The sequence below is a fragment of the Hemicordylus capensis genome, chromosome 3 (genome assembly GCF_027244095.1).
Source record: "Hemicordylus capensis ecotype Gifberg chromosome 3, rHemCap1.1.pri, whole genome shotgun sequence".
Taxonomy (NCBI): domain Eukaryota; kingdom Metazoa; phylum Chordata; class Lepidosauria; order Squamata; family Cordylidae; genus Hemicordylus; species Hemicordylus capensis.
The window spans coordinates 335878701-335905190 of record NC_069659.1 but is presented as its reverse complement, the minus strand read 5'-3'; the positions used below and the strand labels follow the sequence as shown (position 1 = coordinate 335905190).

At 45.0% G+C, this 26490-nt stretch overlaps 2 protein-coding genes across 17 annotated transcripts in view; one reads left to right on the top strand and one right to left on the bottom strand.

Moving 5' to 3' along the window:
- PHC3 (polyhomeotic homolog 3) overlaps window positions 1-8523 on the top strand; it is a 112004-nt gene extending 103481 nt beyond the window's left edge. For all 9 annotated transcript variants that reach the window (XM_053311268.1, XM_053311271.1, XM_053311267.1 and 6 more), the window contains one exon: window positions 1412-8523. In XM_053311268.1, coding sequence (XP_053167243.1) covers window positions 1412-1566 — 155 coding nt within the window. In that variant the 3' untranslated portion in view covers window positions 1567-8523. The remainder of the gene's footprint in view (window positions 1-1411) is intronic.
- A 4752-nt stretch (window positions 8524-13275) lies between these two features.
- The window catches only part of GPR160 (G protein-coupled receptor 160), a 39130-nt gene continuing 25915 nt past the window's right edge, over window positions 13276-26490 (bottom strand). For 5 of the 8 annotated variants that reach the window (XM_053312211.1, XM_053312212.1, XM_053312215.1 and 2 more), the window contains 2 exons: window positions 23078-23196; window positions 13276-14564 (listed from right to left, as the gene is read on the bottom strand). In XM_053312211.1, the coding sequence (XP_053168186.1) occupies window positions 13489-14511 (1023 nt within the window). In that variant the 5' untranslated portion in view covers window positions 14512-14564; window positions 23078-23196 and the 3' untranslated portion in view covers window positions 13276-13488. The remainder of the gene's footprint in view (window positions 14565-23077; window positions 23197-26490) is intronic. The other 3 variants (XM_053312216.1, XM_053312218.1, XM_053312217.1) reach the window with 1 other exon arrangement.

The window sequence follows — 26490 nt, the reverse complement described above, 5'->3', positions numbered from 1 at the left end:
CTAAATTTATGGAGGACAGTGGCTACTAGTCCTGATGGCAATAGGCTACCTCCAGACAGAGGCAGGATGCCCCTGAATTCATTCATTCATTCATTCATTCATTCGCGTTCTATACCGCCCTTCCAAAAATGGCTCTGGGCGGTTTACACAGAGAAATAATAAGTAAATAAATATCAGTTGGAAAAGAACAACAGCAAAGAGAGGGCATTCCTTCATCTCTTGCCTGTTCCCAGAGGCATCTGGTAGGCCACTGGAGGAACAGGATGCTGAACTAGCTAGGCCTTGGGCTTGATTCAGCAGAGCTGTTCTTATGCTCTTACTGAGGCCATTTTGTGGAGAATGATGAGAGGTTTTTGTTACAATAGCTAATATGGCAACCTCTTCCCATCTATCTCAAGCTCACTTTCCTTTTAAATACCATAAACATCTGTTGCTTACACAACATTATTGGCTCTAGGGGGGTGGGTCTGCTTCAACAACACAGGATCCTGTGTAAGAATCCATCCCATTCCTCTCTCCATTTCCAGGGAGGCTTTTGCATAAGAGAGCCAGCGTGGTGTAGTGGTTAGAGTGCCAGACTAGGACCGGGGAGACCCGAGTTCAAATCCCCATTCAGCCATGATACTTGCTGCGTGACTCTGGGCCAGTCACTTCTCTCTCAGCCTAACCTACTTCACAGAGTTGTGAGAAGAAACTCAAGTATGAAGTACACCGCTCTGGGCTCCTTGGTGGAAGAGCGGGATATAAAATGTAATAAATAAATAAATAAAATTGTGCAGCACAGCCATGCTGTTCATGGCCTTTTCCTGAAGACCAGCATGGGAGCATTATGGCTGTTGCCCCATCAAAAGGAGACAGCCAAGTAGATTACTAGAGCAAGGCAATGAAGTGTTGCCATTCACCAGTGCCGTGGTTTAAGTACCAGTTCCTATTCTCTGCTGCCTTAGCAACAGAGCATAAGCTGTAATTAATCAGAGCCACTTGAATTATGACAATGCCACGAAGGGAACAGGAAGCACAAATGCCTCATACTCCCATTCCATTGCATCCTTGTCTCATCTCAGATAGAGCATTAGTGTTTACCCCACCCAGGAGACAGAAATGTTTTTTTATAGAGCAGGCCTTGATGTGGAGGAACAGGAACTCCTTGCACTTACTGTTCCATTTGTGACATCATTGTGCCAGAAGCAACAATTTGATGGTTCCACAGTGGCAAAAAGAGAGGCTGGAATTCTTGATTATGACTATTCCTTCCTATCAACACATGGATAGGACACAGAGATTGTACGTAAGATTCAGATAAACATGTTTCTCTTTTCTACCTTGGAAGGTCATTAAATCAAAGGTGGAAAAATTCTCAATTTCAGGAAGGCCACTGCCGATTTGTAACATATTTGTTATTTCCTTGCAGGTTGTCAGGATATTGCTGATGAATTTCGAGCCCAGGAGATTGATGGGCAAGCTCTTCTCTTACTAAAAGAGGATCATCTTATGAGTGCAATGAATATTAAGCTAGGACCTGCACTGAAAATTTGTGCACGGATCAATTCCTTGAAGGAATCATAGTGGAAAACTAAGCTTTAAACAACTTCCACCAGACTTGTAAAGTAATAAGCCAGGATCTTAGCTTTTGGTGTGGTTATTACTGCTGTAATTTGCTAAGTATCTTTTTCCACATAGACTGTTGGAAGTGCATATTTAATGTTATCTTCCAAACCTTCCAGTGGTTATCCAGCTTATCAAGGAGCATAAGCTGTGTTGGCAAATGGTTGTAGTCAAAAGCGAGGGTGGTGGTGAGGTAGTCAGTGAAAACCTCTATGAAGTGTTTGTAATATGTTGTGGGTGGTGTTTATTCCAAAAAAGGCAGTTATTTACCATACAGGATTTAAGCTTTTTTTAAATATATATATAACCTTGATTACAGTTTTAAATTGTGTTTCTATACACTTTTTTTCATTTGTAGAAAGCTTTTTAAGAATATGGATTAACAGAAGAGTCCACAGAGTATGTGGAAGCATTGATTATGGTAAAATGCTATGCATTTAATTGTGCTTTTTGAGTTTCAATTAATCTTGAGCGTACAGATTGAAGGGAACTTGCAACTGGCTCCTTCTTCTCTCATAAGCCTACAGCTCACCCACCATTATAGTATTTTCTTTAAATGCGGAAGCTCTTCCGTAAACATGAGAGACATTTTGTGAATGCAGTAGACCTTTCATTATCAGACTATTGGTCATCTGAATTCTACATGTCCTCTGCGTCAGTATAAGCAGCACTCCTGTGTATACAAATGAATGTTTTTTTGGCGGGGGGTGGGTGCGTGCATTCTTGGTAGATGGGATTGTACAGCGAGTCTGATGCACATAGTGGTAAAGCTGCTGAGAGCTGGAATGGTATGGCACCCTTCCCAGAGAGTACTAAAAGCACATACATTATGTTGATTCTTTGTATGCTGCTATGCACTGAAGAGGGCATTATGTTGCTATCCTTCTAGTTTTTCTTGCTGCTAGTTAAGATAGACCAAAGGAGTACATGCACACCTATCCACTCACTGGTAAGATGGAAGCCCTGTGCCATCAATGAGCTGGTGTGCAGCTCCAATTTATTGAATGGCCCTAAAGAGCAGATTGAATCTGCAGATGTTTCTGGACTTTGCTCCCCCCCCGCCCCCGCATAATTCTCTTGTCTCTCCTCCTCCTCCTCGTTTCTCCCAGCAGATATTCTGCTGGATGCTGCTAGGGATGTTGTTCTTCCATACCCTTTTTGAATTAAGCACTTTTTTGAAATTACAATGGCTTGAGCACCAACCTTTTTTCCACAGCCCAGTGTTACCTGCAAAAGCTATTCATCTTATGATGGGAACCCCCAAACCAAAGGCACTAAAGTATTAAGTATTTGGGTGTTGGTTTATACAGTATCTGTTTAAGCTTTAGCATCAAAGATTGGAAGATTCTTTGACCTCCATTCCATTAACTGGTTAAACGACATGAGGCCCAATTAATTGATGAGAACTTCCCATTAGCAAGCACAACTGACATGAGTGGCAGTTTGACAAGTCTGTGGAGTTTCAATTTATTTCAATGGAGCTGGGACAGAAGAAACGCCCAATAGATTATGACTGACACTTAACTGAATGTGAATCTTCCAGTGCATTGCCTATGTTCATTTCAGATATAACGTGGTTTTCATTAATAATATGAATGTCTTAAGACAGGTTTTCCCCTTGGCAATTTTTTACCAGATGGTTAGGCACTGAGTAACTGACAAATGCAATAGTAAATAATACAATTATAGCTCTGTTCCTTTGAGTGGAAATCAGAGAACCCCTCCCTTTTTTGAAATTTATTATTTCTTGGTTAACACGTCTTTTGCTTTTGTACATTAACAATTTACTTGCTTGTTTAAAGGCATTTTAGAATTAGCAAATAATTTAGACTTGCATGGTGTGATAATGGTTATTTTAATCCAGAAATTGGGGACACTTTAGAAAGGTGTTTCTAGCTGTTATAGTGATATATACTGATGACCTCTCAACACTAGTAACTGTTGAGAGGTCATCAGAAGCTCAAAATAATTCAGTTCCTTACAGAGTTAAGAAGAGCTAACAAATATTTACAAGTGACATATGTAAGTAAAAAAAAATTCAAGTATTTCAAAGTTTGCATCATTCTTCAACCCCTCATGGCAGGAACATGCAAATATGCGATCGAATGCCATGTGGCCAAAGCTGCCACCACATTCTGTGAACTGCTTCTTAGCCTGACATGTGTTTGGGAGCAACTAATTGCAAATCAATATTAGTGAAAGTTGTTTTTTTTCCAAAGCACAATTGGAGGATTTTGAAATTAGGAGTATATCTTCAGCACTTCTTTGGCACATGGTGAGAAATAAATGATTCCATTCAATCCATGTTGCATTTAAATGGAAATATTTAAACCAGTTTATTCCACTTCAGAGAGATTAAAGCTGTTTGTCGTATGCACATTTCCTTGGGAGTGTCAATGCATTTAGTGGCTGACATTCTAATGGTGTGCATGTGCTTCTAACAAAAGCGCATGCACAGCACTAGCCTCCCTGTTTCCGAAGTGTGGGTGCTCTTGCACAAGAATGCAACAATTCTCTCCATTAGCCCTTTGTTCCAGACATACTCTTAAAGAATGGAAACATGTACCTAAATTTTGTGCATTTGCCATGAGTTGGAGAGTGGTGAATATCACCGCACAGCACGCACAAGAGCACCCATGCTTCAGAAGCACGGCTGGTGCGACGCAAGTTCTTTTGTTAGAAGTACGTGCATGCGGTTGGTCAGGATGTTGGCCAGTGACATGTAATTCTCAATAAATTTGCATTGGGCTGTAAATAATTTTAATCAATATACTTCAGTTTAACCTAGGTGTATGTCAGATTACTCATCTTGAAATTCTTTTCTTTAAACATTTGAAAACTGGAGCAATTTTCCATGTCCTGTAATTTACAATTAGAGCACAAGTCCACACTAATAGTAGAATTATAAACACTGGGCAGCATGCAGACTAGATTGTCACAATGAAGCACCATTGAAATCAGTGAGACAAGTCAGTCATGACTAACTTAAATCCCATTGATTTTAGAACTTATCACGACTGACTTAGTCTGGATGTTGCCCAGTCTATAAATTATAGCAAATGCACACTTGCATTTCATTTGCTGCACAGTGTATAGCTTCATGGTGATTTCTTGAAGAGGATTATATTTTTCTTATGCAGTATATCAGTATATCGCACCCCTGAAGATGGCAAGAAAGAACAAAGCACAAGTGCCCCAAATAGAAAAGTCTGTTGTGGCAGCTTCCTCCCCACAGATACCTGTTCTACAGTGGAGATGTATGAAACTGTAAGCAACTGCTCAGAGAACCAAGAATTTATAACGCATTAGTATGCAGTCTGGCAGGCATCTTTCCTTTCTCTCTCGCTCAGGCTGTAGCAACAGAGGCATGATCATATCAACAGGCCAAATGCAGTGGCAAGGAGGGCCTGTATTTTGCCAGGCTGTTGTGAGGCTTGTCACCATACATCCCCCTTGCCCTCACTCCGCCCACTTCAGAAATAGCCTGGTGCAGTGCTGGCATCACACTGAGTAGATTGTGTGAGGGAGTTTGAAGAGGTGAATTGCATGAAAAGAGGAGGATGCCATTTCTCCCAGGCATAAAAACTGTATTCATAAATTGTGTTCCACATTCGTACAGGTGTACACAGGTACAAATCTGCATATATATATATATATAATCATTCACACATTATATTGACAACAGATACTACAGCATACTTCCTATCCATAACATGCATTTGAGGGGTCTGTATCCAGGCTCACTTTTAAAATGAATTGGGTACAGTCAATCACACAAAACTATGTATGAGTGTACAGACATCTATATACTTGTACAATATAATGTCTGAATAGGGCTAAAGAGAAACTGGGCATGGCCAAAGGACAATGCCTACTTCTCTCAGCATACATAGCCTCTCCTTGGGGTGGTAAAGTCACAGTGTGTCAGGAGCTCAAAGCACACTAGCTCCCCATTTTATAGCTATGATGTCCAAACCATTTACATTTGCTACTGAAGGAGGAATATGATAGTTCAGAAGATAGTTCACTGGCCAGAACTCGTCTTGTTTCATTTGTGCTGTTTGCCTTTAGTTGCTATATGAGAGGATGTGGATATAATAGATATTTCTTGCTTGAGAGAGTTAATTTTGTAAGGGAGCTGATTTATGATGTGAGTGCATTTTAATGCCTGGAGTGTTCTCTCTTAGGCCAAGTGGCTGGAGTAGATGGCCTTGCACTTCTTCCCTGTACCACAGTTAAGTATAGCACTTTCATGGCAGATTCCTTTTGTGGTATTAAACTTTAAAGGTTCATGGAATTGTAGAACCCTGAAAGTATTGCTTGCTGTCCTGAGTATGGGATACGGCATTACTAGGAAAGAAAGTTCTGCATATAGTTGTGATGGAAATTGCTTCACGTTATTCTTTTTCTCTAATAGGATGTGGAATCAGTCCTTTACAGTGCTATCCCCTTACAACATTAAACACATAATAGGTATAGAAACAAACAAGTTACATCCTTTACCCAACAGTATGACTGTCTCTTCAACAGACCTCTTACAGTTTGTCTCCTGAAATGCAAATATGACAACTAGAATTATTTGCATTAAAATTCCCTCTTCGTACATTGTCACAGGGTTAAATCCTTCTCTGAAATGTGTTTTTTGTAATGCTGTCTTTGAAACCAAGTGTATGTCTGACCTATTCTGTTCTCAGAAGCTTTAGATTGCAATAAATATGATTCCAATGAAGAAAAGTAAAATTCTAGTGTGTGAGAGAAGAAAGTCCCCTCTGTGTGGTGGAGAGGGGTTTCTGTTACAGCAGATGAGAGTTCTGTATGAGAACAGGACCAAACATCACACACTAGGTCAAGAGAACAGTGTGGACTAGGGTTTCTTTTTTCCTTAATAGGGGTGGGGAGCCCAATCCACATGACTACCACTGCAGGGGGCATTAACCCTTTGCATCTCCCATGGTCCACTCCACCCCCTGCCCTGCCCCAGCTGCTATTTGTTCTGGTAAGAAAGCTTCCATTGACAGTTTTGACAGCTTTCCGGGATCCAGATTAGGACCGTGGTGGGGCAAAGAGTTAAAGCCCCCATGCACCATGATCCTAATGCAGATTCACCACCCACAGACCTATGGCAGTTCTTATCTTTTAAAAAAAAGAAGCACATCCATACTAATGATACACTTAACACATATAGTTTGGCCTCAAATGGCCTATGAATTGTCTACTAAGCAGCCCTCTCCAATTTTCCCAACCATTTTTCTGTCATCATTTAAACTGACAACTCAGAGATCTAGAGGTGAAATCTGACTAAATGTAGCAAAAGCATCTGGAATCAGTTCTGTAAGACAAAACCAAAAATGTTGACAATTAGGCAATATTTCCACTTACGTATTTCTGGGTATTTTGGGTGTTCACTGAATAATCTTTTTAAATGCCTGATGTTAGAGGACTTTTGTGATACCAGTTTTCATAAATCTGTTGAGTCTGATAAATATTTTAAGTCCTTATAATAGGTGTCTAGTGTATATAGATGGACCAAAACACAGTCACAGACAGACACACACACACACCCCTGGTCTCCTGAAATGACTAGGATTGGTCTTTTTGCCTCAAATATTGTTAATAATTTTTTTTAAATGGCTTACTTGATACACAGCATTTACAGAGTCATAATGGTGTACCTCAGTGCTGCTGTAGACTTCAGAGGCAGCCCCGACACTGTTCTGAAGCAGCGTTTCCACACGCAATGGTTCTGCAGTTTCCCCGATTGTTACAAATGGAAGGAACTGTGGTTGCGCTACTTGCACAGCCACTCTTTCAGAAGAGCGTCAGGGATACCTTAGAAGTCTGCAACAGCCCCGAGGCACAGTGTTAATAGCTCCATAACGCTGCACAGCCTGCAAGACACTATCTCCGATAGTGTTTCAGAGCATTTTGTTTTTCTCTTACCCTTTTCACCAGTGGGGAAAAACCCAATATTTCCATGTTAGATAAGCCAGCAAAATGAATGAAGTTACAACAATGATGACAAACAATATGATCTTAACTTTAACACTTATTGCTCCTTCTATTGCACTAATGTTTGAAATTGCTATTTAAGCATAAAATAGTTGACTGCAATTTTATTTGCTTCTTGAATTTCTTCCTGATGGTCTGTAACCCCTAGTTTTATATTTTTGATAGGGTTTTAAAACAAAAAAACCCCTCTTCTCTTTATTTATGAAAAAACCCAATATGAAACCCAAGAAAGAGATAAGAATTTTATATTAGGAATGAACAGATCTGTGTGAGGCCGAGACAACCGGACTTTGAAAATATTTGTGTATAGACTCGTGTAAGATTATAAAGATATCTATGTATGTCTATGTGTTTGTATCATGGAATGGTACTTGGATTTTCCTGAACAAGTGGTTTTAACACATGTAGCATCAATTTGGCACTGTTTCCAGCTGAAGTAAACGGGGGAGGGGGGGAGGTGATAAAAATCATTACCACTCTCCCAAACAAATCATTTTTACATTTTAAAAAGTAAACCACACAGTTATTTAGGTAAAAAAAAATCTGTATGTATCCTTTTTTATATAAAAAAGCACTTTCATATTAACATAGCATGTGGATGAATTTTAGATTTTCATATTTGTTCTGGTCTGTAGCAGGAGTGGGGTAAAATTTACTTGTTATTGTCTGTCCATGGATAATCTGACTATACAAATGATGACTCCAAGCACCTTATACTATTGCTGCTTCGCTTGTAATTGCACCTTTTGTTATTGGCACACTTTTTTATTGAACATTTGTGTGGTAACATTCGCTTTCTGTCAGATTAAATATTTGACTTGCAGTATCACCCACTTGATTTATATTTCAACTTTACATTATAATTGTGAATACAGTACTTCAGAAATAAAAGCTACTTCCATTTGTCTAGTTTGACTATTTAATTCCTTTTTGTCACTCCACATTTCACACTTTGGGAAGTGAGAGCAGCAGCAACTTGTTAATTTATTTTTTCGAATTGATGCTCCATCTTACAGTCCACTGCAGATGCTCAGGTTTTACTACAAAACTTATCAGAGTGAGTAAAAACAGAACAAAAGACAAACAGCTGTATAGGTAGACAGCTGTACAGCTCGTTATTTGCAATACCGCTGTTCACGGTTCCACATATTCACGGTCAGAGTATATGCACCCAACCTCAATATTTACAGTTAAACAAAGGGTTAAAATCTGCATATCTGTGGTTCCTAGGTGGCTGGAAATGAACTTCGAGGTCATTTCTGGACACCATTTTGCCATTTGGTGGTGGTTCTGTTTTTTAAAAAAAGATTTTACCTGTGATTTTCATGGGAAATTGGCTGAATTGGTGGTTGGGGGTACATTGCTGGGCAGCTGGAGACCTGCAGAGCATGGTACAGCATTTTATTTCAATTATTTTCATTGTAGGTTCCCCCCCCCCCGAACTTAACTCCCCAATTCCCATTCACTCAATGACTCATTATCAGTGGTTTCATTATCCACGGAAATTGGCGAGAACAGAACACCCGTGGATAACTAGGTCTGCTTGTACTATAAAATAGTAAGCAATAAAACCTCAACCAGGTGTTATCAAGGACCAGAATAAAAGAGAGACAAATCAATCTAAAATAAAAAGATTTTAGACTTTTCTTTTAGAAAATTTTAGCCATTTTATTTATTTATATCTATGTGAACCACTTTGGGAACTTTTGTTGAAAAGCAGTTTATAGATATTCGTCGTATTCATTTTCTGAACATCCCTGACTTAGTGAGTTTTAGGCAAAGATTTCTGGAAAGTGACTGGCAAAGCCAGAAGTTCTGATCTTCATGCTTGCTAGCTTTGCTTCCCCAAAGCTTGAGCCTCAGGCACTTGGAGCAGAGCATCATCTGCTGATTGGAGTAAATGGGAGGATATATATGGCAAAGCTAGTTCTAAGGAGCTCATTTAGCTTGAAGCTTGGGTTGCTTTGGCAAGGGTGATACTGATTCCTTTTCGTAAGGTGGATAAAGACTTGCTATGCACAGGCAACCGTCTCCAGAGCTGCCAAGTAGGTGAGTGAGGGCCTAAACTCAGTAAATGGCAATGTGGGCAAAATGGTCTAGAGCTTGAACTCTCCCTAAAAGGCACAAGTTGGGAGAGTCTACTAAGGGAGGGAAGAGCTCGGTTGTGAAAGAGACATGAGTGAGCCCATTGCATGAGGTGCCAGAGTTTTTCTATAAGTTAAGTGACTACATGGTTATTTGGAGGCCCAGAAGCACCTTTCCCCACCAGACTTCCAGGCAGAAATCTGGGGCCCCCAAATCCTCTGAATTTTGTCCCAGGTAGGTGGCTGCAGCAGCACCTACCACTGGCCTGCGCTGTGTTAGGGATGTGCACAAACCTGTTCAGAGGCCCTTTCCCGTGCCTCCAAACAGGTTTGAACACTGCTGGGTGTGTGTGTGCCTGCCTTTACAGGTGGGGGAGGGTCAAACCCCCCCATGTGCTTGGATTCCTAAAAGTCCATTGGGGCGGCAGTGTACCTCCCTGCCACCCCATTGCCCCGTTTACCAGAAGTAACCAGAAGTTCTTGATGTGCCTGCACACATGCGCCCAATACACGCAGGCGCGTCAAGTACTTTTGGTTACTGCTGGTCAATGGGGTGGGGCAAGGAGGTACGCTGCTGACCCAACGGACTTTTAGGAAACCAAGCACCGGTGGGGGAAATGCGGCGTAGGGGTAAGTGCACCTCCCCCACCCTTAAAGTTATTGCCCCCGCTGGCATCAAACCGGCCCCCACCAGTTCCATGCACACCCCTGTGGTGTGCAAGGCGGTCCAAGCATGAAGGCTGTGGCCATCCCAATCTCTACGCATGCGGTAGTGGGGCTGGGCTGTTCAAGCAGCCTTCCACCCAGCCAATGTGTGCATGTGTGACAGCATCACCACGTTGGGCAGCCTGCCAGAGCTGCCCGAGGGAGTGGACAGGTAGCGAGGTAGCCAAGAAGGAAGAGTGTCCAGCACTGACTGCCCAACAGAGACTGTGCACACACACTCTGCCCTGCCCCCCGCCCCCGCTCTACTGTTGTGCTGAACCTGTGCCTGCCTGCCTCTTCAGACCCAGCAATGGATGTTATGTAATTTCCCTTTTGTGGATATTCCTCCCCCTTTGTATATTTCTGGAATGACTTACCATAGGACTTTGATATTGGGCACAGATGTAGGGCAGGGTGGGAGGGCTCTGTATATACAATTTAAAGTGGATTGGACAATTGGCTGAAATATATATATATATATATATATATATATATATATATATATATATATATATGAATTTAAAAAAAAAAATCAAACAAGTCCTACAAGTTGCTTAAACCCCACCCCAGACTATCATTCCACACACACCCCCATGAAGGAATCTGCCCTTTGCCTTCATAAAAAAAGGGTAAAGCATCTCCCCTTTTGCTCCACCCTTTAGATCTCCAGGGCATTTTTCACACAGCAGGCTTTACTGCCAGTTTATTGTGAGTTTGAATTCCCCCCTCCCCCACCAATGACACAAAAAGTGGATTTTTTTTTACCCTGGCTATAAATCGGGCATCATTCTAATGCACAGTGAAAAACCCACATCATTTGCAAAGTGCTCCCCAATAGTTTGCAGGGACTTTGGGGGTAAATCTGGCCAATATGTGAACGCACATCCTCCATTCCAGAGATGTGAGCTAAAAGACCTGTGTAGGAAAAAGCTCTGGAATGGCTTGGCATAGAGCTTTAATATTGAGTACAGATGCAGGGCAGGATCGGAGAGCTCTGTGTGTTTAATTTGAAGTGGATTGGTTGATTTTTAATCCTTTTTTCCCTATTGCAGTAAAGCCACCAGAAAACGTTCTCTCTATCCATTTCACCTAGTGAAAGTGGAACTGTTAACATCTGAATGAACAAACAATTTATTTTTTTAAAAAGTAATTGCACTATGCTCAAGTTGGTTTGCAGACCAGAAGGTCTGAGTGGCAACTGTGAAGCAAGGGGCATAAGTTGTGGTGTTAACCTTTTTCCTTACAGATGCACTATATGTCCAAGCTGGTTTGTGATCCAGGTGTGTGTTTCAACTGTGGAGCAAGGGGCACGTGTTGTGTCCCAGTTGGTTTGTGAATGGTCAAGAATCCATTGGCGGCGGGGGGGGAGGTGTTTTTGTTTTACACAAATGTATTCAGGCCCAGACCTGTGGATTTCTGGTGAATGATCAAGAAGGTTTGTGGATTCTTGAAGGGTGTGTGTGTGTTGCATAATCACCCCTCATATACTCTAGCCCACACCTGTGGGTTTGTGATGAATGCTCAAGAAGGTGTGTGGATCCTTCAGCTGTTCGGTGGGTGGGAGAAGCTGGCTTTGTACTCTGCTGCCTCACTTCCTGTTTCTGTCTGCCCACGCCAATGGAAAGTTGTGTCAAACCATGGGGCTAGTGGTGGAGGAAGAGGATGCTTATTTTGCAAGGTGGCCCCTGTAACCCACTAGATTCAGGATCCAAAATTACCTAGCTGCACCTCTGTGGGGGCTTTTCTCTCTTGCTGGGAGCTTTCCACCAAGATGGTGCTTTCTGAAGGTTATGTGGTGGTGTTCATAATGAACAAGGTATTCCCTTAAATACTGTGGGCCCAAGCTGTTAAGAGCTCTATAGGCAATAACCAGCACTTTGTATTTTGCCTGGAAATCTATTGGTAGCCAGTGTGGATCTTTTAGAATCTTAGTAATATGGTCTCTATAAGACATCCCGGAGACCAATCTGGCAGCAGCATTCTGTACCATTTGCAGCTTCCGGACTATGTACAAAGGCAGCCCCATGTAGAGTGCATTGCAGTAGTCAAGCCTGGAGGTTACCAGCATGTGTACTACTATCTTAAATTCACTCACTTCCAGGAAAGGGTGCAGTCAGCAAACCAGTCAAGGCTGATAGAAAGCACTCCTGGCCACTGCCTCCACCTGAAATATCAGAGAGAGGGTTGGATCCAGAAATACTCCCAAACTGTGAACCTGTTCCTTCTGGGGGAGTGTAACTCCATCCAGAACAGGCAGATCTATCCCATTTCCTGAACTGTGGCTTCCTACAGTAAGCACTTCCTACAGTAAGTAAGGTTTGGATTCACCCTCATCCAGCCCATTACTGCCTCAAGGCAGGCATTTAGGGAAGTTACGCCACTGCCTGATGAATTCAACATGGAGAAGTAGATTTGGGTGTCATCAGTGTACTGATAACATCCTGCACCAAATCCCCTGATGATCTCTCCCAGTGGTTTCATGTAGCTGTTAAAAAGCATTGGTGCAAAATGGAGCCCTGAGGGACATCATACAAAAGCAGCAGTCTCCAAGTAACATTTCTGAAATCTGCCCGAGATGTATGAGCAGAACCACTGCAAAGCAGTGCACCCTACACCCAGTCCCTGCAGGCAATCCAGAAGGATACCATGGTCTATGGTATCAAAAGCCGCTGAGAGATTCAAAAGGACCAACAGAGTTACACTTCCTCTGTCAATTCCCCCTTGGAGATCATCCATCAGGCCGAGCCCAAGCAGCATGGGTGGTGCTGAAACTGCCTGTGGGACAACGCTGCAAAATGCAGGCCTCACTGATTTCAATAGTTCAAACATGCTGCATTGGTTATTACTGGGAAACTCTGTTCAATATCAGGCATTTAAGTTTTAATTAATTCTTTATTTTGAAATAATTACCCGTACTGGAACTCCAACATGGAAAATAGCACATCATCTCATAACGCTCCACGCACGCGCGCACACATCCTCAAATTTACACTTCTCAGCTACATTCATATATTATCCCCTTATGAACTCACAAACGTAACAAAACCACCATCCCAACATACTGTGCTGATTGAACATTCTTCTCTCACAGCAACTCGTTAGCAATTTCAGAGCTGGACTTTTGAGCTTCATCTGCATATTCACAATTGAATGGGACAAAGCAGAATTTCCAAGAGATGAATGGATCTGCATCCCAAGTCACCTCTGTCAGCTCAATGTGTCGCCGCCTCATCCAATACGCAACTGCAACCAGAAAGCTGTTGACAAAATAAAGCCAGGGAACGTTCATCTCTATGAAGGCAGGAATCTGAGCACCAAGTAACACAATGAGCATCTGAAGGAAAACAAATGGTGCCCAAGTGCCAATAAAGCAGATTAGAAGCCGTGTCAAGAGATGCTTTGGACAGTCTCTGGGGCTGCATTCGGGCACATAAGGGAAAACCAATACAGTCTCATTCTCAAAGGAAGTTAGTTTAATTGACTGAACCATAGCCACAACTTCTGACCAACAGAAAACAGGAACGAGGCATATGATCAGCAGCATACCTAGCGAGAGCCAGTAAGTCTGACTGCTGAAATAGAAAGGACACTGATATGCAGAATTAGAGTGGTCAAGCCCTATGGAGTTTCCTGGAAGGCTCAGAACATACAAGAAAGCTGAAATCCATGTGAAGACCACAACAGCTGTGTATATTGATTTCCGACATACATTAGGAGATTTGGAGCTTTGGGTTATTGTGAAGTAGTAATCCAGGCCAGCCACAACAAAAACAGGGTAATGTAAGATCCCATAGGTGAAGGCTGCAATCTGAGCCAAAAGACAGGTGTGGTACTTGGTAAATCGAACACCCAAAAGTATCAAGTTCTGGAAATGGGAGAGGAAAGACATAGTCACCAGAAGCACCAAGTCGAGAAGAGCTAGTGAAATGCAGAAATAGCCCATAAACGTCTCACGGAACTTCTGTCTTCTGACTTGCAATAGGAATATATTGAGTGAGACTTTCCCCAGCATGATGAGCAGGAGAGCTCCACTAGCTTCAGAAGGGTTGAAGATGGAGCCATGTTGAAGATAAGGAAAGGGATGGTTCTCGGAGGACATGGCAGCCATACTTACAAGGGAGATCAGTGTGACTGAATTTTATTTCCAACTCCAGCCAGTACCTAAAATGGGAAAACAAGGGGTTTATTCTTGGATTCTTTTATACTCTTTTATATTCTAAAACAAACCTTCCTAAGAAGACATAGACATGCTTCTTCCTTTCTTCCTCACAGCCTAATATTCTTAAGTGACCCAGGCGTTTAGTATGTTTATCCATTTCCCTACAGTATCCCTGTCAGTGGTACAGTAGGCTGTATGCCTCACCAGTGAAGCATTATTTTATATTTATTAGAGAGTGCATGCTTTCCCTGGTTCTGCAGGCCTTAAACATGCCAGAAGTCCGAGTACTTCGCTCTCTCACCTGAGATAAGAGCAAACACTGCATATGGAATGATGTTGTATTTTGCTATAATGCCATTTGGGAGACTCATAGGAACATAGGAAGCTGCCATATACTGAGTCAGACCACTGGTCCATCTAGCTCAGTATTGTCTTCACAGACTGGCAGAGGCTTCTCCAATCTTGAAGGCAGGAATCTCTCTAAGCCCTATCTTGGAGATGCCAGAGGAGGAACTGGAAACCTTCTGCTCTTCCCAGCGCTGCTTCATCCCCAGAGGGGAATATCTCACAGTGCTCACACTTCTAGTCTCCCTTTCATATGCAACCAGGGCAGACCCTGCTTAGCTAAGGGGACAAGTTACGCTTGCTACCACAAGTCCAGCTCTCCTCTCCAAAGAGCCCACTTTCAATCCCTAGCATCTCCAGTTAAGAGAGTAGCTGTACTGGAAAAGACCTCTACCTGAAGCCTTCAAGAGTCACTAGCCCACATGCAGCACAGCAAAATGCAGGCTGCTGCATGTGTGTAGCCCCAGCCCATGGTGTTGCAGAACAGGGCAATTCCTCTCTGACAATGCTCCACGAATGCAGTTGTGTGATGAAAAACCCATTATTTCCAATGGACATCATGCAACTGCGCTTGCACAACTTTAAGGTGGAGTGGAACTGCCCTGTTTTGCAACATGGGCTGGGGTTATACACATGCAGCAGCCCAAGCAATGCATAACTGACTGCATTTTGTCTGAGCTGTGTGTGGGCCGCTGACATAAAAATAAATAATACTCAGCTAAAATGGACCAAAGGTCTGATTTTATTTATTTATTTATTTTTACATTTCTATACCGCCTTTCGTTAAAAGAAAACCCCAAGGCGGTTTACAAAAAATTAAAACATACAATAAAAAGCAATAAAAACATCAAGCAATAAAAACATCAAGCTAAAAACATATAAAACAGGCATAAAAACAATACAACAGATAAAAACACAGAAGCAGCAGTAAAAACGATTATGTAAAAGCCTGGGTAAAAAGCCAAGTCTTTAAAAGCTTTCTAAAAGCCATGATGGAGTCTGAGGAACGAATGGCCACTGGGAGAGCATTCCAGAGTCTAGGAGCAGCAACAGAGAAGACCCTGTGCTGAGTGCACGACAGCCGGGCCTCCCTCATTGTCGGCACCCGGAGCAGGGCCCCCTCAGATGTCCTCGTCAAGTGGGCAGCAACCCTTGGGAGCAGGCGGTCCCTCAAATACCCCCGGCCCAAACCGTTTAGGGCTTTAAAGGTCAAAACCAGCACCTTGAATTGGACCCGGAAACGAACCGGCAGCCAGTGCAGCTCTTTCAAAATGGGGGTGATATGGTCCCAATGGGCAGCTCCGGATAAAACCCTCGCTGCCGCGTTTTGCACTAGCTGCAGTTTCCGGATATTCTTCAAGGGCAGCCCCACGTAGAGCGCGTTACAGTAATCCAGCCGCGACGTGACTAAGGCGTGGGTAACCGTGGCCAGATCTGCCTTCTCGAGAAAGGGACGCAGCTGGCACACCAGCCGAAGCCGTGCAAAGGCACCCCTGGCCACCGCCTCCACCTGAGCTTCCAAAAGCAGAGCCGGGTCCAGTAGTACCCCCAAGCTGCGTACTTGCTCCTTCAAGGGGAGTGCAACCCCATCCAGAACTGGTAAAATCTCCTCATCCCGATTGGCTCTCCTACTGACCAACAGTACCTCCGTCTTATCTGGATTCAATTTCAGTTTGTTAGCCCACATCCAACCCATCACGGCCTCCAGCCCCCGATTCAGGACATCCACCGCCTCCCTAGGATCAGATGACAAGGAGAGATAGAGCTGAGTGTCATCCGCATATTGCTGACAACTCAGTCCAAGTCCCTGGATGACCTCTCCCAGCGGCTTCATGTAAATGTTAAACAGCATGGGGGACAAGACCGATCCCTGCGGGACCCCACAGGCCAGCGGCCACGGGGCCGAGCAGTAGTCCCCCAGCACCACCTTCTGGACCCTCCCCCCAAGAAAGGACTGGAACCACTACAATGCAGTGCCTCCGATTCCCATACTCGAGAGGCGGCCCAGAAGGATACCATGGTTGATGGTATCGAACGCCGCCGAGAGGTCCAGCAGAACCAACAGGGACGCACGCATTCCCCCTGTCTAGTTCCCGGTGTAGGTCATCCACTAGAGCGACCAAGGCAGTCTCAGTCCCATACCCGGGGCGGAAGCCAGATTGAAAAGGGTCCAGATAATCCGTATCATCCAAGACCCTCTGCAGCTGGGACGCCACCACACGCTCCATCACCTTGCCCAAAAAGGGAAGGTTAGACACAGGTCTATAGTTATCCAGGTTGGAGGGATCAAGGGAGGGCTTTTTATATAGTGGTCTTACCACCGCCTCCTTGAGGCACGATGGCATCCTGCCTTCCCTTAATGAAGCATTAACGATCACCTCCAGCCATCTACCTGTCCCCTCCCTGGCAGCTTTTATTAGCCATGAAGGGCAAGGGTCAAGAGCGCACAAAGTCACCCGCACACTGCCCAGGATCTTGTCCACATCCTCAGGCCGCACCAACTGAAAAGAATCCAACACAACGGAACCAGATGATACCAGAGGCACGTCTGCCGGAACTGCCAAAACTCTGGAGTCCAGGTCAGCACGGATGCAAGCAACTTTATCTGCAAAGCAACAGGCAAGCTGTAGATGACTCCTCCCCCATTGTCTGGGGGGATGTGTGGAGCAAGGTTTTTACCACACGAAACAGCTCTCTTTGTCTGCACTGAGCAGACGCAATGGAGGTGGAGAAAAAGCATTTCTTCGCCACCCCCACCGCCACGGAGTAGTCCCTAAAATGGGCTCTAGCCCGTGTTCGGTCGGATTCGTGATGACTCTTCCTCCAGCATCGTTCCAGCTGTCGCCCGAGTTGCTTCATCGCCCTAAGCTCAGAGGAAAACCAAGGAGCAGATTGGGCTCCACCAAGCCAGGGAGGGCGTTTAGGAGCAACCGTGTCAACAGCCCGGGCCATCTCCCCATTCCAGAGATCAACCAAGGCCTTGACAGGGTCACCAGCTCTGGACACTGGAAACTCCCCAAGGGCCGTCTGGAATCCAAGCGGATCCATAAGCCTCCGGGGCCAGACCATCTTAATCGGCCCACCACCCCTGCAGAGGGAAGACGGAGCAGTCAAACTAAACCCCACCAGGTGATGATCTGTCCATGACAAGGGAGTGATCTCAAATTCCCCCATCTCCAGATCATTTATTTCCCGGTTGGCAAAAACCAGATCCAGAGTGTGTCCCGCCACATGGGTAGGGCCCGATACCAATTGAGACAGGCCCATGGTTGCCATGGAGGCCATGAAATCCTGAGCCGCACCCACTAGGGTGGCCTCAGCGTGGACATTGAAATCCCCCAAAACAATAAGCCTGGGGGAACCCAAGGCCACCTCCGAGGCCACCCCCGCCAGCTCTGGTAGGGAGACTGAAGTGCAGCAGGGTGGTCGGTACACCAACAGAATCCCCAGCCTATCTCGGAGGCCCACCCTCAAGGACAAACACTCGAAATTCTGAGATTGCCTGACAGGGCACCTGGAAACGGGGAGGGTCTCTCGAAAGATGACTGCAACGCCTCCTCCCCGACCCTTGAGGCGGGGCTGCTGCACGATCTGGAAACCTGGAGGACAAAGCTGAGAGAGACCAACCCAGCCCAACGCATCCAACCAGGTCTCTGTCACACATACCAGGTCAGCACGCTCATCCACAATCAAATTGTGGATGAGAGATGTTTTTGCGTTAACTGACCTGGCATTCAGCAGCAGCACCCTAATCCTCGAAGGAGTGTTCTCAGAGCTCCCTAGGGTCAGAGGGTTGGGAGAAGGGCCGGAAAAAGGAACAGGCCTCAATTGCCTGGATCGTTTTCCCCTGTAACGGCCTGCCCAACTCCCACCGCCATACCTCCCTCTGCCCGCTACCTGTAATATTGCCGCCCCCACTCCAGACCCACTTTTTCACTCTCCCAGACACATCTCCCCAGACTAACCCACCACAGCTTCTTGGCTTAATAAAAACCAGAACCAGACTTGTACAATCTCTTGCTGGCTTCTTAATTGCAGGAAGAAGGATCCTCAGCGCAGAAGGGGAGAGATCTTCCGGGCCCTGGGCAGCTAGCCCCACGGCTGAGAGCCACAAGGACGAGAGCCCTTGGGCCAGCCTGCCCTATATAGCAGCAGAGCCCAAGCACAGCAACAGCCCAGGAGATGTTACACACCCGGAGGAGAGGTGGGGCAGAAGCAAAAGACAGCACAGTCAGTGCCCCACCCAAGCTGTTCCCTTCTTCATTCTTCTTAAACTGATTCAGTTTAAGGCAGCTTGGTATATAACTCTCTCACTCGCTGACAAACAGGGAGAAACCCTGACATGAGTGTATAGGCTACTACTTTGAATAAACCCCTATATTACCATGGCTAGTGGTGTCTATATGTGAATATACCAAGTATGGGAAATAAATAAGCTGAACGAACTCCTAGTACAGGAAAGTAAATGCGACTTGATTGGTACTTGGTGGGATTACTCGGGCTCAAAATATTGCAATTCAAGGCTATAACTTGTTCTAAAAGAACTCATGCAGCATAGAGGAAGGTGAGTAACATCAAAGCAGCATCAAAATCAACAACAAAATCAACTTGATGCCTAACATCAAGTAGGTAGCAAAAATGTGTGTACACACAGAGAGAGCTTGAGAGAGGGAGAGAGAGAATCTAAGAGTGTGAATATGGTAGCACAGTCAAAAGCATCTAGGTAAAAATAGAGAAGGAAATAAAGCACTGTAGTTGGAGTCGACTGCCATACCAAGGAGATGATGTACCGTAGGTGATGCTTTCCTAAAACAAGTTTCTAGTAAAAGGGGACTTGAATGATTTGGATATTGGATGGGAGACAAATTCCACTAAGCACTTGCACTAATCTCCCAACCAATTCCTGGCATGCCTTGTTAACAGCTTTCTCTTTCAGAAGGTAGAGAAAAGAATAAGGGAATTGGCTATCCTAACCAATAGGGAAGTATTGAACCATGAGGCAAGATGTTGGAGAAAAGTGATTATGCAGTGCTGGAATTATTGGTCTTATAGAAAACTAAAGGTGAGCATAGCCAAATCAGCTTCAACGAAAGCTGATTTCTCTAAGCTCAAAAGAGGACTAGGTAGGTAGTATTCCATGAGGCTAGAATCACAAGCAGCCTAACCCCGGCTTGGGCAGCCCAGCCCGAGTTAGGCTGCTTGTATGGAGTGCCGGGATCAAGGCCGCTCCTGCCTCCACCTAACCTACATTTTAACCCTGGCCTTTAGCCAGGGTTAAGGGCACGAGTGCACCTTTAACCCCGGAGCCAGGGTTGTGCATGTGCTCATGCTGCAGGCAGCCCATGCACTCACAGAGCCCACCGCACTCCTGGCATGGTGCATTGAGGGACGCCAGACAGCTTCTTTCAGCTCCCTACATACTGAGTTGTCCATACCCCTCTGCTTTATTCCACTGATCCATCTAGCCCATGTAGTATATTCTAACAATGGTCCTCCAGGGCCTCAGCTGGAGGTATTTTCCAGCTCTGCTACTGGAGAGGAAGAGCCCAGAACCTGCCTGGAACACACCTGCTCTGCCACTGAACTTCAAATTCTTTCTTTCTTGAGGCCTATGTCTACCACTGCCCTACCTGCCCTCAAAACCTCACAATCCGAGTAACAGAAATGGTTTGCTTGTGGGAACCAAAAAGAGCAAATGTAAAAACAAAACAAAAAACTCTTTCCACTCACTAACATTTTCCTGTCACCTTTTACTCAAGTTCCAGTAATTTCTCTCTCTCTCCCCGCTCACCCCCGAAAAATCTCTGACCACAAAAAGACAGTTGTAAAACTAAAAGGAGGATCAAGGGCTCTTCCCTGCAGCACTTTAAAGTGGTGTATGTTCTCTCTGAATATGTGAAAGGAAGGAACCCAGCCGGTAAAGAGCCACTAGTAGAGAAGGCCATGCTGATATTTCACCTGACTTGTTTCTGTTGCTCTGTTGTTGGGTTTAAATGGCTGCTCTGCCAACAGAAGCTGGACAATATCTGGTTTGGCAAATGCCAACCTTTAAAGTGTGAGGGTGCAAATGAGTCAGATAAAACAGAAGGGGACAGAGCAGAACCACATAAAGACCAGACAGAAGGCTGTGCCAGCTGGTCAAAGAGTCAAAAGAAAGATAGCAGACACCATGGAAGAGATTCAGCGTATAGGTGCTTATATGCCAAGCCAGAAGCCTCTGAGACAAGATGGGTGAGCTAGAATGCTTGGTTGCCAACACAGAAAAAGATATAGTGGGCATAACAGAAACATGGTGGAACAGTGAGAACCAGTGGGACACTGTTATCCCTGGATATAAGCTCCACCTCCAAGGTGCCCCTCCCTGACCTTTCTATAGAGTCAAGGAGGGGCATCTTGGAGGTGGAGTAGCACTGTATGTTAAAGAAGGGATAGTATCTAACAAGGTAGAAAACCTAGGAGGACCAGAGTCTTCCACAGAAACCCTGTGGGTGACAATACAAGGCCTGAAAGGAAATGTGCTACTGGGTACATGCTGTCACCCTCCGGATCAAAACGCTGACAGTGACTGGGAGTTGCAGGAGGAAATCCGAGAGGCATCAAGGAGAGGCAAGGCAGTAATAATGGGTGACTTCAATTACCCACACATAGTCTGGGTCAATTCACAGTCAGGTAATGATAAAGTGGTCAAATTTCTAGATGTGCTGAATGACAGTGCCCTAGAACAGTTGGTCTTGGAACCAACCAGAGAGAAGACAGCCTTGGATTTAATCCTGAGTGGCACCCAGGACATGGTGCGTGATGTCCGTGTCATCAACCCTTTAGGGAACAGTGACCATAGTGCGATCAAATTCAGCATACATGCAGGGAGACAATCACCAAGGAAATCACAGACACAGGCACTTTGAATTTCAGAAGAGGAAACTTCTCCAAAATGAGTATGGTGAAAAGAAAGGGAAAATCAGGAGAGTCATTTCACTCCAGAATGCATGGAGTTTACTCAAAACCACAATATTAGGTTGTATACCCAAAAGGAGGAAAGGTACCACTAAGTCCAGGAGGACGCCAGCATGGCTAACAGGTAAAATCAAGGAAGCCATAAAAGGGAAGAAGACTTCCTTCCGAAATTGGAAGGCCTGTCCAAATGAAGAGAACAGAGAGGAACACAAACTATGGCAAAAGAAATGCAAGGTGACAATAAGGGAAGCAAAAAGAGAGTTTGAAGAACAATTTAGCTAAAAGCATTAAGGGGAATTTTAAAAACTTCTTTAAACACATCAGATGCAGGGAACCTGCCAGGGAGGCGGTTGGACCATTAGATAATGAGGGAGTGAAAGGGATTATTAAGGAGGATATGGAAGTTGCAGAGAACCTAAATGAGTTCTTTGCATCCATCTTCACGGCAGAGGATACTGAGCATATACTTGTTCCTGAACCAGGCTTTTCGGGGATGGAGGCTAAGGATAGAAGTGACAAGAGATGATGTTCTAAACTGTCTGGAAAAAATGCAAACTAGTAAATCGCCAGGGCCGGATAGCATCCATCCAAGAGTCCTCAAAGAACTCAAATGTGAAATTGCCAAACTCCTTGCGAAAATATATAACTTATCCCTGCAATCGGGCTCTGTACCAGAGGACTGGAAAGTAGCCAATGTAACACCAATTTTCAAAAAGGGATCCAGGGGCAATAAAGGCCCGTTCTGTCAGCTTCCTAGTGTCATCTGGTCAGCCACTGCTGGAAACAGGATGCTGGACTCAGTGGGCCTTGGTCTGACCCAGCAAGGCAGTTCTTGTGTTCCGGGGCACCACTACATAGCTCAGAAGTTGCCGTCACAACACCGATGGAGATGAATTACCTTCTGGAGCCCTTCATTGTGCAACCAAGCCATCCTGCAATTCAAATCCCACAGGATAGCAGAGCATCCACCTAGGGCCATGTTTCACCAGGTCACTAACTTCAGTGGGAACAGACACAGCTTGCTTACCCAGCCCGTTAGCCAGAACCTTTGGTCAGCAAGAATGAGGCTAGTGGCATTAACTCCTGAACAATGCAGCCTTTATTCAAAGAAAGACCTGGTCCCCATCACCTCTGGCTGGAACTGTTGTGTTCAGTCACTCTTGTGTCAGCATTTCTATTATAACTATTTTCCCCCTATCCTGAGCCTCACCCTTACCCTATTAAATGGTATGATTCAGCCTAAAGGGCTTGAGCTGCAGTGAAACTCTCTTCACAAGGTAAGAAAACACATCATCTTGTTTGCGCAGATGTTGCCGTCAGAATAATGCGCTGCATCTAGGGATTTAAAACAGAAATACCGGATGTTTGAAAACTTGAAGACAAAGCTGAGCAGCACCCATCCACGGTCTGCAGTACAATGCCCAACAGCAGGATTTTATTTCTCTCAAGATCTCAGTTTTCAGCTTCCTCCCCCCACCCTCAAACAGGTTTCTAGTTTTCTTAGTTTGAAGAGAAGTTCCAAAATGCATGTCACCTTAAATGTTCACAAAACACAGAAGAGGATGAGCCAGCTCTATGTGCTGCAAGAACAGGCAAAGGAAGCACGCAAGCAAAGGTTACAAGCCAGTCTAAGGGGGAAAGACCCTTCTTAACTTCAAGTGATTGAGCAAATGTCTCCACCTCATGCACCAGCCACATCCTATTAGTTATTTAATTTAAAATATTTATACCCTGCCTCTCCTGCTGTTTGGGACGGCTTACAGACTAAAGTTCTGCCATTTTAAGAGGCCATTTCCATGGTTCAAAGTGCTTCATGCTACATGATCACAATGATCCTTACAAGTCCATAAGGTGCCCAGCATCATCATATCCCTAAGCTGGCTTGCATAAGAGCACTTCTTGAGTGTGTGGCAGAGGTGAAATCTGAACAGGAGATTTCCTGGGCTTTTGCTCTCTGCTCCCTCACTGGTATGTTTCCCAGACACCTATATCGGGCAGTGGCAATACAGGAAGATGCTGAAAGGCATCATCTCAGACTGCGCAGGAGATGGCAATGGCAAACCCCTCCTGTATTCTACCAAAGAAAACCACAGGGCTCTGTGTTAGTGAGGAGTTGACACTAACTCGACAGCACAACTTTACTTTTACTTACACTTGAGGAAAAGAAACAAGCTTTTTATATAGTCTCCTTTGCTGGTGAAGGGGAATTCCTTGCTATCTCTCTGTCTACCTAGGGGAAGGGGAAGAAGGAAGAAGGGAACAGCTTGGGTGGGGCACTGACTGCTTTGCTGTCTTTTGCTTCTGCCCCACCTCTCCTCCAGGTGTGTAACATCTCCTGGGCTGTTGCTGTGCTGGGGCTCTGCTGCTCTGCTGCTATATAGGGCAGGCTGGCCCAAGGGCTCTCGTCCTTGTGGCTCTCAGCCGTGGGGCGAGCTGCCCAGGGCCTTGAAGATCTCTTCCCTTCTGCGCCGAGGATATTTCTCTCTGCAATTAAGAAGCTAGCAGGAGATGTACAAGTCTGGTTTTGGTTTTATTAAGCCAAGAAGCTGTGGTGGGTTAGTCTGGGGAGATGTGTCTGGGAGAGCAAAAAGAAACATTGGTAGACTTACCGTGAATTGTTCTTTTTCGAGGTATGGGGAGGGCATCCTAACTTGACGGGTTGTCAGCCTTCTCATGCTTCAAGACAGGGCCAATCAGATTTCAGATCTGTATATACTATGCTGCTCCAGCCACACCCAACCCAGTTCCGGGACTGTGAGCGAAAAACCTGTAGCCCCATAATGGAGAAAAAACTCTGGCTTTCAACCACCAGAGAAACAGAATGAACAAGAACAGAAGAAAGGTCAACCAGGGAAAATCCAGAGACCTCCAAAGGAAGAGAAAGAACAGGGATAGCACAATCTTGAACCCTGGGAGTTGCCCCGCCACCCAAGGAATATCATTCCTTTCCCAGCATCCGCGGGAGGGCCGGATGCCCTCCCCATACCTCGAAAAAGAACAATTCACGGTAAGTCTACCAATGTTTCTTTTTCCGAGGAATGGGGAGGGCATCCTAACTTGACGGGACGTACCCAAGCTGAATGAAATCAAGGGCGGGGAGCGGATGCCTAGACCACCCGCTGAAGAATTGTCCTTCCACCCGCCGCCTGGGGATCATAGAAGGAAGAAATCTTATAGTGTCTCACCAAAGGAGAAATAGAACTTGATGTGACCGCTTTACAAATCTCCTCCAGGGGAGCTCTTGCTGAGAAAGCTGCCGATGCAGTCACACTTCTCACTGAATGCGCCATGATACCTCTGGGCACAGATAGGTTCAATGTCTCATAAGACAAGGCTATCGAAGCCCTAAGCCACCAGGCCAAAAACAATTTAGAAGCTTTGGTCCCGAGGGAGCCTGCTTGAAAAGAAACAAAGGAAGAGTCCGTTTTCCTATAAGACTGAGTTCGGTGGGTATAATTTCTTAAAGCCCTTCACACATCCAACTTATGCCACACCCGTTCCTTAGGATGTGTGGGCTTGGAACAGAACAAAGGTTAACACCACTTCCTGGCTTCTGTGGAAAATAGAACTGACCTTCGTTAAGAAGGTAGGATCCAACTTTAAAACAACTGACTCTTCTTTGAAAAATACACAACTCATCTCTCACTGAGAGGGCAGCCAACTCCGAGACCCTCCCAGAAGAGGTTATTTTATTCATTCATTCATTCAATTTCTACACTGCCCTTCCAAAAATGGCTCAAGGCGGTTAAGGTTATCGCCACTAAGAATAAAACCCTGGACAAATACCTCAAAGCAACCGAACTGAGAGGTTCAAATGGAGCCTTGGTCAAGGTATTTAAAACCTTATTTAAATCCCAAGTGGGAAACCTGTGGATAGGAGGAGGAGCCAAATTACTCACTCCCTTCAAAAATTGACTAATATGGGGATGCAAAGATGAAGAACCAGAATCCCTGAGGTCCAAAACAGACAATAGAGCAGAGAACTGCTGCCTTAAGGTGTACAGACGAAGACCACTCTCTAAACCAGAGTGCAGAAACCCCCAAACTTCTAACACTCTAGCAGAAGCCGGAAGGACATCGTGCTTTGCTGTCCAAGAACAGAAGGCAGGCCAGGTAAGTTGATATATGCAAGAGGTGGACGGCCTCCTGGACTCCAGGATGGTATCTTGAACCCGAGAGGAATACCTTTTATCCACTAAGAGCTTGCGCTCAACCTCCAGGCGTGAAGTCTCAGCCAGCCGAGATCCGAGTGCAGAAGAGGACTCTGGGAAAGCAGGTCTTTTCTGAGAGGAAGTGGCCACAGAGGTTGAATCGACATGGACACCAGCTCCAAGAAACAAGGTCGGCGTGGCCAATATGGAACAATGAGAACAACTTCCGCCCTTTCCGCTACAATCTTCCACAGCCCCAGACCTAGTATTGGCATCGGAGGAAAGATGTACAGCAACCCTGAAGGCCAGGGAGACACTAGAGCATCCCTCTCTTCTGCCTGTCTGCAGTGATGCCTGGCAAAGAACCTTGGGAGCTTGGTATTGTGCATGGTTGCAAAAAGATCCAGTGGATGAGGACCGTACCTGTGTACAATCTGATCGAACACCGCCGGAAGCAGTAACCATTCCAACGGGTCTA